General features: G+C 36.5%; 1 protein-coding gene across 1 annotated transcript; it reads left to right on the top strand.

Moving 5' to 3' along the window:
* Positions 1-8,635: 8,635 nt before the first annotated feature.
* Positions 8,636-10,565, top strand: LOC131172935 (uncharacterized). Its single transcript, XM_058134567.1, has 5 exons — positions 8,636-8,988; positions 9,055-9,560; positions 9,660-9,907; positions 10,256-10,400; positions 10,501-10,565. Exons 1-5 carry the CDS (start codon positions 8,636-8,638, stop codon positions 10,563-10,565), a joined length of 1,317 nt encoding a protein of 438 aa, XP_057990550.1.
* Positions 10,566-23,410: the final 12,845 nt, after the last annotated feature.

The raw sequence follows: 23,410 nt of genomic DNA, 5'->3' as shown, positions 1-23,410 counted from the left end.
ATGGCCTTTCGCAATGTGGGGCATCGATGTGATTGGTCCCATCAATCCCAAGGCATCCAATGGGCACAGATTCATCCTTGTGGCCATCGACTATTTTTCTAAGTGGGTCGAAGCCACGTCATACGCCCATATCACGCAAAACACGTTTCTCAAATTCCTTAGAAACAATATCATCTGCCGGCATGGCCTCCTTAATGAAATCGTCACTGATAACGCTAAGAATCTGAATGGTCCAAGGATTCAGAAATTGTGTGATCAATACAAAATCCGACACCTCAATTCCACCCCATACCGTCCCCAGGTGAATGGAGCGGTGGAAGCTGCAAACAAAAACCTCAAGAGGATAATCCAGAAAATGACGGTCACGTATAGGGATTGGCATGATATGCTTCCTTACGCTCTCCATGCATACCGGACTTCTGTAAGAACCTCAACTGGGGCAACTCCATACTCACTAGTTTTCGGGATGGAAGCAGTATCACCTATTGAAGTTGAAATCCCTTCCCTAAGGATTCTGAAGGAATCAGGGATTGATGAGTCAGAATGGATCCAGTCAAGGTTGGATCAGTTAAACTTGCTAGATGAGAAAAGGTTAGCAGCAGCATGTCATGGGCAGTTTTACCAGATGAGGATGGCTAGAGCATTTGATAAAAGCGTTCGCCCACGCGAATTCCAACTCGGGGACCTAGTTCTGAAGAAAGTGCTGCCGAATCAAAACGATCCCCGGGGAAAATGGTCACCAACCTACGAGGGACCCTATGTGGTTAAAAAAGGCATTTTCTGGAGGAGCCTTGATCTTGACCCACATGGACGGTGAAGAGTTTCCGAGACCTGTGAATGCTGACACCGTCAAGAAATATTATGCCTAAAAAAAAAAAAAAAAGGGTAGGAGCGAAAACCCGAAAGGGCGCTCCTAGCAAAATGTGTGAAAGAAGGCGAAAATCCCGAAAGGGGCGCTTTCTGTAAAATGAGTGAAGGATGAAAACCCAAAAGGGCGTCCTGAAAGAGCAAAAAAAAAAAAAAAAACCTAGGGGTGAAAACCCAAAAGGGCATCCCGAGAACAAAAAGGGAGAAATAAGGAATGGGGGGGCATGAAACCGGGATGAAGAGGAAACTGTCACGGCATGAGGCTTCAGAGAACTTGAAATAATGGCAGTTATGGGATTTCAAAAATCAGCCACAGGGAATATGTGAGAGCTATCCTTGTACCCTTCTTCTTTGAAACTTCTTCTTTGTCTTTATTAAACCGTAATAAAATCACACTTCATTCCCCATGTTTCTATCTTTCCCTTATATTTATCTCTCTGCAATATTTAATGCGCTATTTAAATCAGTTAAAATTTTTGCCATAAGATTAAGATTTGACAATTGATAACCTCACGTACTTTACTATGAGATTTGCAGGAAATTTCCTATTATAAAAAAAAAAAAAAAAAAAAAACAAACTAGAGGTGAAAACCCGGAAGGGCGCTTCTAGTCATATAGACGAAGGGGAAGTAAAAACCCGCAAGGGCGCTTTACGGGAGAAAGAAAAAACAGAAAAGGGGCATTTGAAGAAATGAGGCCATAGGTCAAGTCTTGCGACTCGTCCTCCATTCATCATCGGCCTTCGGGATTCTGTTAAGTACACTTCATTAGGGAAGAACTACTCGTGTCCGGATTAGGCTTGCTTTGTAAGTGCAATTTAAATTCCCTGTTATCAACCTCTGGTTCCTCGATCTAAGTTGATTTTAATTTCCTGCAATTTAAATTTCCTGTTATCAACCTCTGGTTCCTTGATCTAAGTTGATTTTAATTTCCTGCAATTTAAATTTCCTGTTATCAACCTCTGGTTCCTTGATCTAAGTTGATTTTAATTTCCTGCAATTTAAGTTTCCTATTATCAAACTCTGGTTCCTTGATCTAAGTTGATTTTAATTTCCTGCAATTTAAATTTCCTGTTATCAACCTCTGGTTTCTTGATCTAAGTTGATCTTAATTTCCTGCAATTTAAATTTCCTGTTATCAACCTCTGGTTCCTTGATCTAAGTTGATTTTAATTTCCAGCAATTTACATTTCCTGTTATCAACCTCTGGTTCCTTGATCTAAGTTGATTTTAATTTCCTGCAATTTAAGTTTCCTGTTATCAACCTCTGGTTCCTTGATCTAAGTTGATTTTAATTTCCTGCAATTTAAATTTCCTGTTATCAACCTCTGGTTCCTTGATCTAAGTTGATTTTAATTTCCTGCAATTTAAATTTCCTGTTATCAACCTCTGGTTCCTTGATCTAAGTTGATTTTAATTTCCGCAATTTAAATTTCTGTTATCAACCTCTGGTTCCTTGATCTAAGTTGATTTTAATTTCCAGCAATTTACATTTCTGTTATCAACCTCTGGTTCCTTGATCTAAGTTGATTTTAATTTCCTGCAATTTAAGTTTCTGTTATCAACCTCTGGTTCCTTGATCTAAGTTGATTTTAATTTCCTGCAATTTAAATTTCCGTTATCAACCATCGTTCCTTGATCTAAGTTGATTTTAATTTCCAGCAATTTAAATTTCCTGTTATCAACCTCTGGTTCCTTGATCTAAGTTGATTTTAATTTCCAGCAATTTAAATTTCCTGTTATCAACCTCTGGTTCCTTGATCTAAGTTGATTTTAATTTCTAGCAATTTAAATTTCCTGTTATCAACCTCTGGTTCCTTGATCTAAGTTGATTTTAATTTCCTGCAATTTAAATTTCCTGTTATCAACCTCTGGTTCCTTGATCTAAGTTGATTTTAATTTCCTGCAATTTACATTTCCTATTATCAACCTCTGGTTCCTTGATCTAAGTTGATTTTAATTTTCTGCAGTTTAAATTTCCTGTTATCAATCTTTGGTTCCTTGATCTAAGTTGATTTTAATTTCCTGCAGTTTAAATTTCCTGTTATCAACCTCTGGTTCCTTGATCTAAGTTGATTTTTAATTTCCTGCAATTTAAATTTCCTGTTATCAACCTCTGGTTCCTTGATCTAAGTTGATTTTAATTTCCTGCAATTTAAATTTCCTGTTATCGACCTCTGGTTCCTTGATCTAAGTCGATTTTAATTTCCGGCAATTTAAATTTCCTGCCAATTTTAATTTCTAGCAATTTAAATTTCCTGTTATCAACCTCTGGTTCCTTGATCCAAGTTGATTTTAATTTAACTTATGTTGTCGATTTCTAGGTCACCAACTTAAGTGTGCTTTAGCTCCTTAACTTCGAACACCTAATCCTCCAAAATATGAGTCTGAATCTTTACATAATTCCTACACGGGAAATTTTCCCTTTAATAGAAATTATGTAAAGAGGGGCAGCTGTCGACACCATATTTTGGCCGATCCCCAAAATCAATAAAACTTTGAAACTGACCCCAGTACTAAGTCTCCTTTTGACAGCTAACCTCATTTCCGATCCCTCTTTGATAGACAGTCACATTTCCGATCTCTCATCAAAGAATTGAATCAATAGTCCTCACATCAATCAAATCCTTACCAGTCTTTTAAATCGCTCACCGATCTCTCCGACCCGTTGTAGTATAAACGAAGTGAACTGACACTAGATCTTTTCTTACCAGTTTTATTGACGATCTCCCTTTCAAAAGTTTAAGAGCTAAGGTTTTGGTCCGGTTTAATGAGGATTCCGATCTTAAGTGTTCAAGTCAAATTTCCAATTTTAATCAAGTCCCGTTCAGCATTTCTTCCCTACTGATCTCATGCTCATTGTGTTTTCCGATCTCTCACACTTAGGTTAATAATCATCTTCAGTTATTTCAACATACTCAGACAATCAAGTGTTTAATAATTTAGAAATTTTTCGATCATAACCCTTCATAAAAAAAAAAAGGGCATTCCACTTCATTTCATTTCAAAAATTTGTACAAGTCATTCGGCTGGGGGATCACCCCCAGCCTGATCTACATTTTGCTCATTTTCTCTCTCACCCTCAGCCTCCTCTTCGCTTTCCTCCTCGCCTTCGGGAGCCAGGTCGGCCATCCAAGAGAAGTCCTCCCCTGGGTAACGCTTCTGGAGCTCGGCCAAGAGATCCTTGTGAGCGTTCACATAGGCACCGGCTATTCCTGTCACCGGCTATTCCTGTCACCATCTCTTCATCTTTTTCCTTAAGCTCCTCAGCAAGATGAGCGACCTGAGCAGCTTCGTTGGCCCGGAGCGCCTGGACTTCTCTAAGAGCATGATCCCTTTCAGCCAGAACATGAGTCTGTTCGGCCAGCTTATCCTCATAGTACTTCATCCGCCCCTCAATTTGAGATATGTAATCCTGAGCGGATGAGAGTTGGGATCGGAGGGATGCCACCTCTTGACTCTTCTTCTCGACCTCCTTACCCAGGCGGTGCGCCTTTTCTCGGACTATGTGCTGGTTCACCAAGCACTCTACATTCAGACTCATGGATTGGGTTAGGATGTCGTCAAGATTGTTCGGAGACAGTCTGTCCCGATCCTCCCGAAGGCAGATGGAAGACCCCAAAACTTTGGCAAAATCGGGGTTCTCCCAAACAGTCCGGTTGTTCTCCAGGGAAGCAATCAGCACTTGAGCGCCACGAGAAGGGGGCCTCGTAGGAGGTCGAGAACGACCCCCTTCTGTGCTTGGAGCAACTGGAGGGGGTGGAGGCGGCTCTTCCCGTTGAGGAGGAGATCGGACAGCTTCTGTGATCGGCGGCCCCGAAGGTCGGGGCGGGCCTCCTTGCGTCTCCCCAGGTTCATGACCGGTGTTTGAAGCAGTGCCGAACGCTTCATCTCCTTTATTTTCCGAGAAATCTCTCTTTCTTTCTTCCACTTCCTAGAACCTTCACCACCTGCCATACCTGCACAAAAAAGAGGTCAGTGAGATCGCTAAGGTCCAAAGATCTGAGAAATAGAAAAATACCGATGCCAAGATCAGAGAGTGGAAGCCCGCGACTTTCGCCCGTGATCAACTCTATCGTCTAATGATGCAGCTCGGCAGTCACCGCATCTAAACAGGAGAACTTTTGAGTGGCAGCTTGATTCTTCAGTTCCATCACTATTAGGCTTTCCTCCTTGTTCAGGGTAATACGCTTCGGAATCAAGGGCCCCTGGTGCCACCAGCTATGGGGGAAGTCCTCGAAGCAGGTCAGATTTTTGCTCCTCAGAATGAAGAAGCGGTTCTTCCAATTCTTAAGGGAGGAGGGCAAGTCGGTGAAGAGCCCACAATGAGGCTTCGCCTGAAAGAACCAGTGCTCGTCGTCCTTTCGGCGAGTTAGCCTGTGCAGTTCGGCGAGCACCTTAGCCGTAGGTTTGATTCCCTTAGCTCGGCACAGGCCTCGGAAGGCTACCAAGATCCGCCACGAGTTAGGGTGAATTTAGGCAATGCACACTCGGTGAAATTTTAGGACCTCCTTGAAGAAGTCGTCCAGAGGGAACCGAAGACCAGCCTTTAACTGTTCCTCGTATACCATCACCATGTCATTCTCTTCAAAGAAGTGATCGGCTCGGTGATCGCCGTGACACCGGATAAGTTCATATGAATCGGGCTCAATGTTATACTCCTGGCTAAACGATTGCAGATTAGATTCTTGCAAGATCGACGGCAGCTCGTCCATAGGAAGATTCTCCCTCCCCGAAGGAGGTGCATGCCTTGATGGTGCGATCCGCCCCCGAGCTGGAACGGAGACCCTAAGAGGTTCTGGTTGTGCGCTCAGCCCGACCACCTCTTCTTCATCAGACGACCATGAAACATGGACAAAAGGTGGGCTTGCCGCTCTCTGACCTTCGGCGGCGCTCATTTTTAAGGAAAACAAAGAACTTAAAGCTAAAAGAAGGATTAAAACCCTTACCGGAGCTTGAACAGAGTCGGAAGAGCTTGAAAATCGGGAGAGTTTTGGAATTGCTTGCGAGAGACAAAAAATGGCATAAGTAAGAAACTGGCTAACCCCTACCCCTATTTATACTCGTCCGAGAATTTAATGCTCACGATGTCCCAGGCAATGCATCGGTTAACGGGATTCGCCAACTGTTCTGACACGTCTCTCAAATTCCATAAAGAGAACGGCTAATTAGAGATCGGCATATTAAGATAAATGTTTCGAATTGCGGATCAGTTAAGGGTTGTTCAGTTGGGAACCAGATCGGATAAACACATCAGAGATCGGAAAATAATCAATGCAATAATAATAAGATGATAATTGACTTTTATTTCCAAAAGATCGGACTACATCATTTGGGCGATCTCTAGGGATCGGAATAATAGAGATCGGAAGATGGGAGATCAGCATGAGAGATCGGAATAGGAGCGTGGGAGGGATCAGAAGGCAAAAAGAATAAGACAAATCCCAAATAACCGCCGCCGTAATCGAGCCGAGGTAGTTAAAGCGTGGCGCATTTAGATCTCCACCGCACGCCTGAGAATCACCCGCAATGCTGACAGGTGCCAGGGTATGTCATGACAGTCCTGTACATCCCAATCTCCACCGTTGATCTCACTTGTAAGGACAAACCCGGAGCCCTTGGATCAAGAGAGAAGACGACAAGACCAGCGTCTTTCGCTCTTAGCCCTCAGATCGCTCCGGACAAGAGGATTTGAGACCGTCAGATTGAAAGAAGAAAAGGACGAATATTCTGAAGAATAATCTCAGCCGTTCATTTTGGTTCTCTTTAATTCTCAAGCATCCGATCATGTCCTTCAAAATCCAGACCCTCCATCTCCCTCAAAATAAATCCTGACCCTTCATGGGGAGCACCCGATTCCTATAAATACCTGCCTGAAAACTGTTCAAAGGGACGAAGAAAAAAACAGAAAAGTAAGAGGCAGTAACTATAGCAGAATAACTCTGAAACTTAATTCAGTTTGTTACTCTGCTATTTTTTTTTTGGTGTTTTCGTAGAAAAAACTTTTGAAACTAGTTTTCTGAAGTGTTTTCTTGCAAAAGGGATTCTTGAATACTGAAATTTTTCATTTTCAGTTCGTTCATTATCCTGTGGCACTCTCACTTTCTGTCTCTGTTATCCTCTACTTCCATTCATATTGTCTAAGCTCAACTCCACTCAAGCTTGGTTATTTTGACCTGTTTACATTTTAACAAAGAACACTTCATTTCGAGGCAAACCATAGTCCTCCGCTGCCAACCTGCGATCTTGCTACCTTTTGCGATTCTGTGTTTAGTTCAATAGACTCGACTCCCTACAGGTCAGTGTTAATATCGCCATTTTATTAAGTCTAGTTCTTGTTTCACGTGTTTCCTTTGTTCTTTTTCTTATGCCTGTTGTTTTCTTTAAGTTCATGTCACGCTAAAAAAAAATACAAAGAAAAGATATGCTCTAGTATACCCCCGTGCTGGCTAACCCACACTTTTGTTAATCGTTATTATTTCTGAACGCAAGTCATCTAGCCCCGAGTTACGTAGAAGCAGCTAAACAAAATGTAGGTAACTGTGTTTAAAGTGTCTCTTTGAAAAAAGAGGGTCTAAATAACACGTCAGGGAAATAGCAAAATTGAATCACTAGGCTGACATGGGAGGCGATCCAGCATGATGCCATAAGGCGGAATAAAAATTAAAACTCAGATAAGTAAAGGGGTACAGATAGGATACTGGTAAAGTGACCTTAGGGGAGGTCAGCAAAATTCAGTCCGGCGTCCCTTATTTAGTTACAAAGTACCAACGAGTTAAAAGAAGTCTTATTTCGACCTTTGGCACCTTTAAATACTAGAACTCTTAAACTTAGACTCTTATGATATATGGCTGTGTCCAAATTTCGAAGAGGTCGGAAGAGAGTCTTCATCCGCTTCTCAAACAAAATTTTTAACAAATACTTTAAAAAAGATCGGAGGAGAGTTCTTATCCGGTCTCAACTCAAAATTTTAATAAATATTAAATAGAGATCGAAGGAGAGTTCTTATCCGGTCTCAACTCAAAATTTTAATAAATATTGAATAGAGATCGGAGGAGAGTTCTTATCCGGTCTCAACTCAAAATTTTAATAAATATTAAATAGAGATCGGAGGAGAGTTCTTATCCGGTCTCAACTCAGAATTTTAATAAATATTAAAGAGTTCGGAGAAGAGTCCTTATCCAATTCTTAAATTAAATATTAATAAAATATTCCTTTCAAATAAAATTAACATACAACAGTAACTCACTAAGGTTGTCTCATTTACTTATGTATTTGGGTGATCCAAATTTAGTGAAATATCAAATGTTCCTTTAGTCAAAAGGATTAACATGTCCATTCAAGCCCTCCTCACTAATGCAAAATTAAATCTACTTACCCTTATTAAGGGACGAGGTGGGTTGCCTAACACCTTCCCCACCCGTTTACGGACCCCGAACCTAGAATCTCTGCCTAGAAGTGGTTTCATTTCAATCTGTTTTCACAAATGGTTTTCTTTAGTTTCCCTCAAAACTAAGGTGGCGACTCCTCACTCTTTCCCACTTCGGTGAGGGTTCGTTCAGGCGACCGCAAAACCCCTTGCGACAGTTGACTTATGGGATGTTGTAGAAAATGGGCCATTCACCCCAACTAAAATTGTTGATGGTGTGCATGTAGCTAAGCCTAAGGGTGAATGGAGTGAGTAAGAGAAAAGAAGAGTGGCTTTAAATGATAAGGCTATTCATGATCTATTTTGTGCATTAAGTAGAAGTGAATATAATAAAGTGTGTATGAAGTCTACTGCAAAAGAAATTTGGGATGCTTTAGTGGTTACTCATGAAGGTACTAGTCAAGTAAAGGAGAATAAGATGGATTCCCTTATCTACCAATATGAATTGTTCAAGATGAAGTCAGATGAAACCATAAGTGAAATGTATGATAGATTTGTGGAGATTATAGGAGGAATTAAATCTCTTAGGAAGACATTCACAAATGAGGAGCTAGTAAAGAAGATTTTAAGAAGTCTTCCTAAGGAGTGGCTACCTAAAGTAACTTCACTTAAGGATTCCAAGGACTTGAGCAAGGTACAACTTGATGAGCTCTTAGGAAATCTCATTGACTATGAGATGACCCTCAAAAGAGAGTAAGTGGAGGAACCTAACAAAGCCAAAAAGATCAATGCCTTCAAAGTATCTTCCGAAAACTCAAGTGATGAAGATGATGAGTTTGATGAGGAAGAATTGGCTCTAATGACAAGGAGAATAAGGAAGATGCTCTTCCAAAATAAGAAGTTCATCCCAAAGAGGAACTTCAAGAAGGACAAGGGAGAAAGTAGCAAGAGGGATCCTCCCATATGCTTTGAATGCAACAAACCGGGTCACATTAAAACTAATTGTCCCAAATTGAAAAAGCCTTTTAAGAAGTTCAAGAAGAAGGCACTTAAAGCAACATGGGATGAATCAAGTGACTCAGAAGATGAGGAGATTGGTGATCAAGTTGCCCAAATGTGCTTCATGGCAATGGAGGAAAGCTCCAATGAGGTAACTTTAAATGATGATGTTGTTAAATTTTCTTATGATGAACTAGTTAATTCTTTTAAAGTTATGAATGATGAACTAGAATTAAGTCATAAGAGAAATAAACTTTTGAAAAGTGAGCTTGCTAGTTTAAGGAAGGAGAATGAGACCTCATCTAAAGTTGATAGACCTTTAGATGGTAATGTGCAAAAATCCTTAGATGAGCTTTCATTAGAAAATGAGAAGTTAAAAAATGAAATTATTTAACTAAAAACTTTTCTTTCCAAATTTGCTAAAGGAAAGGACAAACTTGATGAAATTTTGGACTTTAAAAGGTCTCCTAGCATCAAGTATGGACCTAGCTATAGTAAATTTGCCCAAACACCTCCTTCCAAGACTATCTTTGTTAAAGCATCTAGTTCTAATGAGCCTAGTCCCCAAGTGCCTAGTCCAAAGATGTCTAATCCTAAAGGACAAGAGCCAAAGAAATCTTGTGATAATGAAACTAGAAAGACTTTATTTCATCAACATGCTCCTAGACAAAATGTATAGGACATATACATCTAAGAGAGTTACATCTAGGCCAAACCTTTATAGGGGACATGCTACTAGGCCTCATAACTATTATCACACTCACTATGCCTCATGCTTACATTCACATAATGAACATAAAAAGATTGATCATATGAGACCATTTGCTCACCCTCATACCCATAGAAGGTTCAATGGACATTGTCACTATTGTGGTAAGATTGGTCACACCAACTATAGGGGTGCCATTAGGAAAATCCATCTTGGATATGGTAGAATATTTGATTTAAATCATGGAACTACTAACCCCCAAGGACCCAAGTACATTTGGGTACCTAAAGTAAATTGAATTATCATGTGTAGGTGTGCTTGAAATCCTTAAAGCTTGAAAGTAAGTGGTACTTGGATAGTGGATGTTCAAGACACATAACCGAAAATGCCAATCTCTTCCTTTCACTTGAAAAGAAAGATGGAGGTGGGCAAGTGACTTTTGGTGATAATGGTAAAGGTAAAATTGTGGGAATAGGTAAGGTTAGTAAGGAAAACTCCCCTATTCTTGACAAAGTGCTTTTGGTTGATGGTTTAAAACATAATTTACTTATTGTTAGTCAATTATGTGATAAGGCTTGTAGAGTTGTTTTTGAGTCCAAATCTTGCTTTGTATCTAGGATGAATGATAAAAAAATGTTGTTTATTGGTGAAAGAAATGAAAATATTTATGTTATCGATTTGCATGCTTTGTCTAACAAAGATGTCAAGTGCTTTGTTTCTATTAGTGATGACTCTTAGACTTGGCATAGAAGGCTTGCACATGCTAGCATGCACCTTCTTGCAAACTTGAACAAGGATGAGCTAGTTGATGGGCTACCAAAGATCAAGTTTCAAAAGGATAAGGTGTGTAATGCATGCCAAATGGGTAAGCAAGTCAAGAGCTCTTTTAAATCTATTCATAAGGTATCTACTTCTAGACCTCTTCAATTATTGCATATGGATTTGTTTGGTCCTACTAGAGTAGCTAGCTTAGGTGGTGCATATTATACCTTAGTGATTGTTGATGACTCTCTGGGTGTACTTGGGTTGCATTCCTTGCTCATAAGGATGAATGTTTTGATATTTTTGAAAGATTTTCAAAAAGGGTTCAAAATGAAAAAGGTTTTCAAATATGTTCTATTAGGAGTGATCATGGTAGAGAATTTGAAAATGAGAAATTTGATAAGTTTTGTAACTCACTAGGGATCACTCACAATTTTTGTTCTCCTAGGACTCCCCAACAAAATGGTATTGTTGAAAGAAAAAAGAGAGAAGACGACAAGACCAGCGTCTTTCGCTCTTAGCCCTCAGATCGCTCCGGACAAGAGGATTTGAGACCGTCAGATTGAAAGAAGAAAAGGACGAATATTCTGAAGAATAATCTCAGCCGTTCATTTTGGTTCTCTTTAATTCTCAAGCATCCGATCATGTCCTTCAAAATCCAGACCCTCCATCTCCCTCAAAATAAATCCTGACCCTTCATGGGGAGCACCCGATTCCTATAAATACCTGCCTGAAAACTGTTCAAAGGGACGAAGAAAAAAACAGAAAAGTAAGAGGCAGTAACTATAGCAGAATAACTCTGAAACTTAATTCAGTTTGTTACTCTGCTATTTTTTTTTTGGTGTTTTCGTAGAAAAAACTTTTGAAACTAGTTTTCTGAAGTGTTTTCTTGCAAAAGGGATTCTTGAATACTGAAATTTTTCATTTTCAGTTCGTTCATTATCCTGTGGCACTCTCACTTTCTGTCTTTGTTATCCTCTACTTCCATTCATATTGTCTAAGCTCAACTCCACTCAAGCTTGGTTATTTTGACCTGTTTACATTTTAACAAAGAACACTTCATTTCGAGGCAAACCATAGTCCTCCGCTGCCAACCTGCGATCTTGCTACCTTTTGCGATTCTGTGTTTAGTTCAATAGACTCGACTCCCTACAGGTCAGTGTTAATATCGCCATTTTATTAAGTCTAGTTCTCGTTTCACGTGTTTCCTTTGTTCTTTTTCTTATGCCTGTTATTTTCTTTAAGTTCATGTCACGCTAAAAAAAAATACAAAGAAAGATATGCTCTAGTATACCCTCGTGCTGGCTAACACACACTTTTGTTAATCGTTATTATTTCTGAACGCAAGTCATCTAGCCCCGAGTTACGTAGAAGCAGCTAAACAAAATGTAGGTAACCGTGTTTAAAGTGTCTCTTTGAAAAAAGAGGGTCTAAATAACACGTCAGGAAAATAGCAAAATTGAATCACTAGGCTGACATGGGAGGCGATCCAGCATGATGCCATAAGGCGGAATAAAAATTAAAACTCAGATAAGTAAAGGGGTACAGATAGGATACTGGTAAAGTGACCTTAGGGGAGGTCAGCAAAATTCAGTCCGGCGTCCCTTATTTAGTTACAAAGTACCAACGAGTTAAAAGAAGTCTTATTTCGACCTTTGGCACCTTTAAATACTAGAACTCTTAAACTTAGACTCTTATGATATATGGCTGTGTCCAAATTTCGAAGAGGTCGGAAGAGAGTCTTCATCCGCTTCTCAAACAAAATTTTTAACAAATACTTTAAAAGAGATCGGAGGAGAGTTCTTATCCGGTCTCAACTCAAAATTTTAATAAATATTAAATAGAGATCGGAGGAGAGTTCTTATCCGGTCTCAACTCAAAATTTTAATAAATATTGAATAGAGATCGGAGGAGAGTTCTTATCCGGTCTCAACTCAAAATTTTAATAAATATTAAATAGAGATCGGAGGAGAGTTCTTATCCGGTCTCAACTCAGAATTTTAATAAATATTAAAGAGTTCGGAGAAGAGTCCTTATCCAATTCTTAAATTAAATCTTAATAAAATATTCCTTTCAAATAAAATTAACATACAACAGTAATTCACTAAGGTTGTCTCATTTACTTATGTATCTGGGTGATCCAAATTTAGTGAAATATCAAATGTTCCTTCAGTCAAAAGGATTAACATGTCCATTCAAGCCCTCCTAACTAATGCAAAATTAAATCTACTTACCCTTATTAAGGGACGAGGTGGGGTGCCTAACACCTTCCCCACCCGTTTACGGACCCCGAACCTAGAATCTCTGCCTAGAAGTGGTTTCATTTCAATCTGTTTTCACAAATGGTTTTCTTTAGTTTCCCTCAAAACTAAGGTGGCGACTCCTCACTCTTTCCCACTTCGGTGAGGGTTCGTTCAGGCGACCGCAAAACCCCTTGCGACAGTTGACTTATGGGATGTTGTAGAAAATGGGCCATTCACCCCAACTAAAATTGTTGATGGTGTGCATGTAGCTAAGCCTAAGGGTGAATGGAGTGAGTAAGAGAAAAGAAGAGTGGCTTTAAATGATAAGGCTATTCATGATCTATTTTGTGCATTAAGTAGAAGTGAATATAATAAAGTGTGTATGAAGTCTACTGCAAAAGAAATTTGGGATGCTTTAGTGGTTACTCATGAAGGTACTAGTCAAGTAAAGGAGAATAAGATGGATTCCCTTATCTACCAATATGAATTGTTCAAGATGAAGTCAGATGAAACCATAAGTGAAATGTATGATAGATTTGTGGAGATTATAGGAGGAATTAAATCTCTTAGGAAGACATTCACAAATGAGGAGCTAGTAAAGAAGATTTTAAGAAGTCTTCCTAAGGAGTGGCTACCTAAAGTAACTTCACTTAAGGATTCCAAGGACTTGAGCAAGGTACAACTTGATGAGCTCTTAGGAAATCTCATTGACTATGAGATGACCCTCAAAAGAGAGTAAGTGGAGGAACCTAACAAAGCCAAAAAGATCAATGCCTTCAAAGTATCTTCCGAAAACTCAAGTGATGAAGATGATGAGTTTGATGAGGAAGAATTGGCTCTAATGACAAGGAGAATAAGGAAGATGCTCTTCCAAAATAAGAAGTTCATCCCAAAGAGGAACTTCAAGAAGGACAAGGGAGAAAGTAGCAAGAGGGATCCTCCCATATGCTTTGAATGCAACAAACCGGGTCACATTAAAACTAATTGTCCCAAATTGAAAAAGCCTTTTAAGAAGTTCAAGAAGAAGGCACTTAAAGCAACATGGGATGAATCAAGTGACTCAGAAGATGAGGAGATTGGTGATCAAGTTGCCCAAATGTGCTTCATGGCAATGGAGGAAAGCTCTAATGAGGTAACTTTAAATGATGATGTTGTTAAATTTTCTTATGATGAACTAGTTAATTCTCTTAAAGTTATGAATGATGAACTAGAATTAAGTCATAAGAGAAATAAACTTTTGAAAAGTGAGCTTGCTAGTTTAAGGAAGGAGAATGAGACCTCATCTAAAGTTGATAGACCTTTAGATAGTAATGTGCAAAAATCCTTAGATGAGCTTTCATTAGAAAATGAGAAGTTAAAAAATGAAATTATTTAACTAAAAACTTTTCTTTCCAAATTTGCTAAAGGAAAGGACAAACTTGATGAAATTTTGGACTTTAAAAGGTCTCCTAGCATCAAGTATGGACCTAGCTATAGTAAATTTGCCCAAACACCTCCTTCCAAGACTATCTTTGTTAAAGCATCTAGTTCTAATGAGCCTAGTCCCCAAGTGCCTAGTCCAAAGATGTCTAATCCTAAAGGACAAGAGCCAAAGAAATCTTGTGATAATGAAACTAGAAAGACTTTATTTCATCAACATGCTCCTAGACAAAATGTATAGGACATATACATCTAAGAGAGTTACATCTAGGCCAAACCTTTATAGGGGACATGCTACTAGGCCTCATAACTATTATCACACTCACTATGCCTCATGCTTACATTCACATAATGAACATAAAAAGATTGATCATATGAGACCATTTGCTCACCCTCATACCCATAGAAGGTTCAATGGACATTGTCACTATTGTGGTAAGATTGGTCACACCAACTATAGGTGTGCCATTAGGAAAATCCATCTTGGATATGGTAGAATATTTGATTTAAATGATGGAACTACTAACCCCCAAGGACCCAAGTACATTTGGGTACCTAAAGTAAATTGAATTATCATGTGTAGGTGTGCTTGAAATCCTTAAAGCTTGAAAGTAAGTGGTAGTTGGATAGTGGATGTTCAAGACACATGACCGAAAATGCCAATCTCTTCCTTTCACTTGAAAAGAAAGATGGAGGTGGGCAAGTGACTTTTGGTGATAATGGTAAAGGTAAAATTGTGGGAATAGGTAAGGTTAGTAAGGAAAACTCCCCTATTCTTGACAAAGTGCTTTTGGTTGATGGTTTAAAACATAATTTACTTATTGTTAGTCAATTATGTGATAAGGCTTGTAGAGTTGTTTTTGAGTCCAAATCTTGCTTTGTATCTAGGATGAATGATAAAAAAATGTTGTTTATTGGTGAAAGAAATGAAAATATTTATGTTATCGATTTGCATGCTTTGTCTAACAAAGATGTCAAGTGCTTTGTTTCTATTAGTGATGACTCTTAGACTTGGCATAGAAGGCTTGCACATGCTAGCATGCACCTTCTTGCAAACTTGAACAAGGATGAGCTAGTTGATGGGCTACCAAAGATCAAGTTTCAAAAGGATAAGGTGTGTAATGCATGCCAAATGGGTAAGCAAGTCAAGAGCTCTTTTAAATCTATTCATAAGGTATCTACTTCTAGACCTCTTCAATTATTGCATATGGATTTGTTTGGTCCTACTAGAGTAGCTAGCTTAGGTGGTGCATATTATACCTTAGTGATTGTTGATGACTCTCTGGGTGTACTTGGGTTGCATTCCTTGCTCATAAGGATGAATGTTTTGATATTTTTGAAAGATTTTCAAAAAGGGTTCAAAATGAAAAAGGTTTTCAAATATGTTCTATTAGGAGTGATCATGGTAGAGAATTTGAAAATGAGAAATTTGATAAGTTTTGTAACTCACTAGGGATCACTCACAATTTTTGTTCTCCTAGGACTCCCCAACAAAATGGTATTGTTGAAAGAAAAAATAGAACTCTTTTAGACATGGGGAGGACTATGTTAAACGAATATAATTTACCTACTTATTTTTAGGCAGAAGCCATTAATACGGTTTGTTATATTTCAAATAGAGTTTTAATTAGACCTATTTTAAAGAAAACCCCTTATGAGCTATGGAATGGCAAGAAACCTAAAATAGGTTATTTTAGAGTATTTAGTTATAAATGCTTCATTTTGAATACCAAAGATAACTTAGATAAATTTAGCTCCAAAACTGATGAAGGTATCTTCTTGGGGTATTATACATCTAGTAAAGCATATAGAGTCTTCAATAAGAGAACCTTAGTTGTTAAGGAGTTAATGCATGTTGTATTTGATGAAGCTAAACCCTTTGGTCCTAGAAAGAATATTTCTTGTGATGATGATGTTGTAGGTAATCTTAATGAGTTGACTCTTGAAGATCCTCAATCTAGTGGAATTCAAGATCAACACATGGAAGATCCCTTGAATGACTTGGGAGTTGATCAAGTTGAGCTTCAAGAGCATCAAGGTCAACCAGTTTCATATCAAGAAGTTCAACAAGATCGACCCAAAAATTGGACATTCAAGAAGGATCATCCTAAAGATCTAATCATTAGTGATACATCAAAAGGGGTAACAACTAGATCCTCTCTTAGAAATATATGTAATAACCTTGCATTTATTTCTCAAATAGAACCTAGGGGCATAGATGAGGCCATTAATGATGAGACTTGGGTACTTGGAATGCAAGAGGAGCTCAATCAATTTGAAAGGAATAAGGTTTGGACCTTAGTTCCTAGGTCAAAGAACCATCCATCTATAGGCACCAAATGGGTGTTTAGAAACAAATTAGATGAGGATGGAAACATAACTAGGAATAAAGCTAGGTTAGTAGCCAAAGGCTATAACCAAGAAGAGGGCATTGACTATGATGAAACCTTTGCCCCCGTAGCTAGATTAAAAGCCATTAGAATCTTGCTTGCATATGCATCATACATGAATTTTAAGCTTTTCCAAATGGATGTTAAAAATGCTTTTCTAAATGGTTTTATTGATGAGGAGATATATGTTGAGCAACCTCCTGGTTTTGAAAATCATGAGTTTCCAAACTATGTTTTTAAATTGACTAAAGCCTTGTATGGTTTGAAACAAGCTCCTAGAGCTTGGTATGAAAGGCTTAGTAACTTTCTTTTGCAAAATGGTTTTTCAAAAGGAAAAGTCGATACAACTCTTTTTGTTAAAAATTATGTAAATGACATCCTTGTAGTACAAATATATGTTGATGATATTATATGTGGTGCTACTAATGAGTGTTTGTGTGAAGAGTTTGCTAATACAATGAAGAGTGAGTTTGATATGAGCATGATGGGAGAACTCAAGTTCTTCCTTAGGCTTCAAATCAAACAAGCTAAGGATGGCATCTTCATCAACCAAGCCAAGTACACCAAAGAATTGATCAAGAGGTTTGGAATGCTAAATAGTAAGCCAAGTAGAACTCCAATGAGCACAAATACCAAACTTGACAAGGATGAAAAAGGAAAACCGGTTGATGAAAAACTCTATAGAGGTATGATTGGTAGTCTTTTGTATCTCACAGCTAGTAGATCGGATATTATGTTTTTCGTATGTTTATGTGCACATTTTCAATCATGTCCTAAAGAGTCTCATTTGCATGCTGTTAAATGTATTCTCAAATACTTGAATGGTACATTGCATTTTGGTCTATGGTATCCTAGAAATGCATTCTTTGATTTATGTTCCTACTCGGATGCCGACTTTGCTGGAAGCATCCTTGATAGGAAGAGTACCTCAGGTAATTGTCAACTCCTAGAACACTTTTTAGTTTCTTGGTGTAGCAAGAAACAAAATACGGTTGTACTTTCTATGACCGAAGCCGAATATGTGGTTGCGGGTCTTTGTTGTAGCCAAATAATTTGGATCAAGCAACAATTGAGAGACTTCAAAGTATCTCTTGATCATATTCCTATTCAATGTGACAACGCAAGTGCAATCAATTTGACCAAGAACCCTATACAACATTCTAGAACCAAGCATATAGACATTAGACATCATTTTATATGTGATCATGTATTGAACGGTGATGTTGTTCTTGAGTTTGTTGATACACATTACCAATTAGCTGATATCTTTACAAAACCTTTGTGTGAAGATAGGTTTAATTTCATTAAGAGAGAATTAAGCATGTTTGACAACCTTGATGCTTAAAATTGTGATTTACTGTTCACATAACTATTCACGTTACTGTTCACATGAACAAGATATGGGTTTCCTATTTTTGGCTGCCATATGATCACAATACTATTCCTCATTAATTTAGATTATTCTTCTTGATTATTCTATGAAGGTTATTTGCCAAGATTCTGTTGATGCTTTGAATAGCCTCCTTGATGGTTTTACAAGTCCTATGCAAATGAAATTAGTAAATTTGCATTGAAGTCTTCTTGACTCTTTATAGGCTATTCATTAGAATAATTGTTATATTACCATATGTTCTTATACCTTTTGGCATGGTGGTACACCTTTGAATGATGCCATAACTTTTGTATATCTTTCCTTCTAGAGTGTATTTTGATGATGCCAAAAGGGGGAGATATATAGCTAGTGGATGAATTAGCTAAGTGGAAGAATAATTCCAAATTTTAAGCTTTAAACATGATATATAAATGATGATTTAGTGGGATACATGTTTTGGGTATACTTATGTGATGCTTCTTGGTAATCCTTTGATAAATATTTTGAATTGTTTTTGATATAATAATAACTTTGCATCATCATTCACCTAGGACTCAAGGCATTGCATTCATTGAGTCAAAGCCTCTCTTATATGCTCTCCAAATTCTATTTAGTAAGGCACAAATTGTTTTTGAAAGGGCGAGTACATTAAGGGGGAGAATTTCTGAAAAACACGCACTTCACTTGTGCTTAATTTTTCTCATCCACTAATTGTTTGTCATCATCAAAAAGGGGGAAATTGTTAGATCTAGGTGTCTTAACCCATGTTTTGATGATAATAAACAATTAGTGTGCTACTAATATACTTTGGAAGTGTTTGTGTTGAGTTTGTAGGCCATAGACTCAAAATTACCAAATTGCTTCAAATCAAAGTTAAGGAAGAAGCAAACATTTATGGGAACCTACAATGTAACTTTTATTTATTTTATATCTGGTAAATCTCATTTTATTAATTATGTTGGCTCAAGTCTAGGTGGTACTAAGAATATATTGTTCAACTTAGTTTTCACCTAATTTTTTATCAAGGGAAAATTAAATAAAATTTTCAAAAATGCAAAATTAATTTTGAAAAGTATTTTAGTTGCAAATTACATTGAATTAGCTTTCCAATGGTTCAAACGGATCAAAAATCTGAGTTCGGATAAAAAAGTTATGAGTTTTTTAAACTCTTAATTTCTTAGTGTCTTTACTTGTAACTTTTTCTTGACCAAGGGGGGACTAAAATAAAATTTTCACATTTGAGAAATGAAAATTTGTTTTTGAAAGTATTTTAATTGAAAAGTTTATCAAATTAGCTTTCCAACGGTTCAAACAAATCGAAAATCCGAGTTCCGATCAAAAAGTTATGCATTTCCGAAGCTTAAGTGCCCTTTTGACACTTTCTGTCCAGAGAGCACTTCGGCAGCCGAAAGTGGGGAGTTCGGCAGCCGAAGTTCACTTTTTAAATCATGGTTTTTGAGCATTAAAATCCATTTTGTCCAGAGTACTCTGGCAGCAGAAAGTGAGAACTTCGGCAGCCGAAAGTGACTTTTCAAAAGCTGTTTTTTAGCGCTTCAACCTTCGGCAACTGAAGTAAATAACTCTGGCAGCCGAACCTGGGTTTCTGCAATTCGATAAAACAGAGCTTTGAGTGGTTGAACAACTACTTTTACATTTAATGCACCTGACTATTTTCTTGCAAAAACTATAAATAGGCACCATTTATGACTGGAAACCCATTTTGAGAACAACAATCTTCTTGGAAATTTATTGTGTTCTAAAATTTTCTTCATTCTCTCTCTCTAGAACTTGAGCTACCATAGTTAATGTTGAGAACTTGATATTTGAGTTGTAAATTCTTTGTTTTGAGAGTTAATTCAAGATTGTTTTAAGCACTTATTGTAATTTTGAGTGTGATAGAGCTTTAAATAGCTCTTGAATGTAAAGGGATTTGTAAAAGAGCAAAGGTTTACTCTTGTGGTGATTGTAAGGGGTTTATTCTTCACCCAAAGAAGAATTTTCGTGGAGTTAACTCTCAAGGAGGGCCTTGAGGAGAGGACGTAGGCTTGGGATAGTCGAACCTCTATAAATCTCTTGTGTTATCATTCTTCCCTTTCTCTTCTTTGTGTTTAAATTTCTTTTAATCTTTAATTTTGCAATTAGAACCCAATTCACCCCCCCCCCTCTTGGGTTGTTACAAGGGACAACATATAGGTATGTGCTTGTTGAAATGTGTAGAAATATTTTTTCACTTGAGAAGAGAGAAATAAAGATGGGCAGAGTTCTTGATGCCAATGATGATGGTGGGTGTTTCGACAGAATGGTGGATGCGATCAAGTTAGTGGAAGAAAGTATTCTGACTGCTTTTGTGCAATAAGTAAGACTTGAAGCCATGAGCAAGCATGATGACCGACTTGCTGCATCTATGCCCAAGAAAAACCAGGGCCATGGACAACGCCAAGACAAGAAACTTCTTTCTCATTCGTCTTTATTTCTTCATGAGAAGTCTTCTTGGAGCATGAACGAAATCAAGAGAAGAGTCTATGGCAAACGATGCTCTGAAAGTGGTAACAGTATTGAAGATGAACAGAAGAAAATGAAATTGCTGAAGAGACCAAACAGGACCTATTTTGCAAAATTTGGTTCCGAGACGCCACGTGACATGCCTGATGAGTGGTGGGATAAAATTCAAATAAAAGGAGGCACTGATGTGAAGTTGGTGATAATGAAATAGATGTTTGCTACTAATTTAAATCCTCACCGTGATCGTTTCTCAATCCCTTTTAAGCAGAAAAGAGATTCTAGTTTTCTTACAGAGGGTGAGAAGAGCAAGTTAAAGGAGCAGAAGGAGAACTTACTTGTTACACTTATGGAACCTTGTGGTGATGAGTCTAAGATGTTACTAAGGCAGTGGAATTTGAAAAGTAGCAGTACATATCTGTTGACATCGAGTTGGAATAAAGTCTTAGAAAGGAATCATCAGGGATCATCAGGGAAATTCAAACAAAAAGACATAGTGCAACTTTGGTCTTTTAGGCGCAATGGAGAACTTTGGTTGGCACTGTTTAAGGTTGGGGACAGTAGCAGTAAAGGGGAGAATGGGGATGGTGCAAGTGTAAGTCATAATACAATGTTGGACTTGGAACTACATTTATAATTTTCCAATTTTAGTTGTTTTCCTAGTTTATGAAGGTTAATTAGAGTTTGAGTGCTGTAATATTGGGCAGTTATTTCTATTTTAGATTAAGCAATGTAATGCATAATTAGCATTTTTATCTAGCTATATTATATTTCTACAGTTAAACATCCCTTATGTTTGTTTTGAGAATGGATTGGTTTTGAGAATATATGTTCATTTTTTTAATTGGGTTTTTTTAAAGAAACTTAGGACAAACTGGGTTTTAGTTTAATCTTTTAATCATTCTTCTTCTGTTATGATAAACCATTCTACAGAACATGATTGAAGTCCATTTGCACGTATGGGATTTACTGGTTTCCAAACATTGCTTTTGTTTCCCTTGGTTTCAGCAGCATCCCAGTTAGTTTGATTTACTGGTTTCCAAACATTGCTCTTGCTCTCTTTTTAGTCTTCCTTGTTATCAATAGGGTTTTCTAGATTGATAAAGGCACTATGATGGATAATGGATGCAAACTAAAGACTTGCTGGATAAACTTAGTGTCTCTTTAATAGGCGAAGAGCTCGACATAATTGAAAGGCTTTATCACCACACCAAGTCACTTGAAATAGAGTTCTTCAAATGTGCAGCCACTTTCTCAGCCCACTGTGGTTCCTTGTGGTGATGGGTCTAAGATGTTGCTAAGGCTAAGGCAATGGAATTTGAAAGGTAGTGGGAATAAAGTCTTGAAAAGGAATCATCAGGGATTTGCATCAACAAGGTATGGAACTTGATTGGGATTAAAAAAAGGCAAATGTTTTGTATTGAAAAATAAAATTGCATCTAAACTATATCAACATGGTAAGTGATACTTAATCAAATTTGAAAGAATTCATCACATAAACCAAGGAAATAGAAACTAAAAATAATGATGATAAGCAGAGTCTTTGGTAAATTATGTCAAATAATAACATTTAAATAAATTTTATCATTTTAAAATTTAATTTAAGTATATAATTTTTTTTATAAAATCATTTAATTTAAATTCTTTAAATAGAAATAAGTCAAGTTCTAATACAAAAATAGTTAATTTGGTTAAATCATTGGTAATTAATACTTTTTTTTTTATTTAGTTTGCTTGCACTAATTCGTGATTTTAATATTTAAATCCTTCAAATTAAATAAATTTAAATGTTAATGTTTTTGGTAAATATTTATTTTTTTAATATTTAATTATTATTGTATATCATTTGTAAATTATATCACAAATATCTTTATCATCTTTGCATTGTCATTAATTTTCAAAAATTAATTTTATGTGATAATTATATGAAGATTAATTAAATTATAAATTATATATCATCCTAATAATATACTCTTTTACCCATAATTATAGTAATCCATCACTATCGAGAGTGAATACACAGGCACAGCGAGAATCATTAGGCTTTTAAATTCTCTACGTCTTAATAAAATTTATACAACAATATAATAGCGTGCTCATCGTGTTTATATTATTAATAATTTAATTTAATTTATTTTGTATATACAAAAATAATTATGTTGATAAATATACTTAAATTACATTTTCTCAATAAGTATATTATCCGGTTTAATAATTATGTGATATATATTTTGGAAGTAAAATAGTTAAAAATATGTGATTATTATTTTTTTAGATTTTAATATTTATAAATTAATTAATTAAATATATTATAAATTTATTAAATTAATTTAATTAAATATTTTATTTAATATATTTTAAATTTTAAATATCAAAAATCACAAAATAAAAAATTAATAATATACAATGAACTTTCAATATTTAATAATACTAGTTTTTACCTTAACATACATTGCATATTGATTTATGCATTATATAAACACGTGATTTAAAACTTTTTTAATATAATTTTCTTTAAATTTTTTATATAATATAATATTATCATTATATATTATTTTTAATAGCTAATTAAATTTAGTTATTTATTGGTATGACTGTATTTTATTTCTAATTAAAGTTGATTAAAAAAAGTTATAAAAAATAAAATTAATAAGTTAAAAGTTAATTGAAATATTATAAATAAAACACATGAAATAAAAATTTTAATATACATTATTTTAGTGATTAAAATATTATAAATAAAATACAATAAATATGGTATGAGAATATGGATATTTGAATT

This window comes from Hevea brasiliensis, chromosome 14 (genome assembly GCF_030052815.1).
Source record: "Hevea brasiliensis isolate MT/VB/25A 57/8 chromosome 14, ASM3005281v1, whole genome shotgun sequence".
Lineage (NCBI taxonomy): Eukaryota > Viridiplantae > Streptophyta > Magnoliopsida > Malpighiales > Euphorbiaceae > Hevea > Hevea brasiliensis.
Note: the sequence above shows the minus strand (reverse complement) of the source record. Positions and strands in the feature narration are given on the sequence as shown.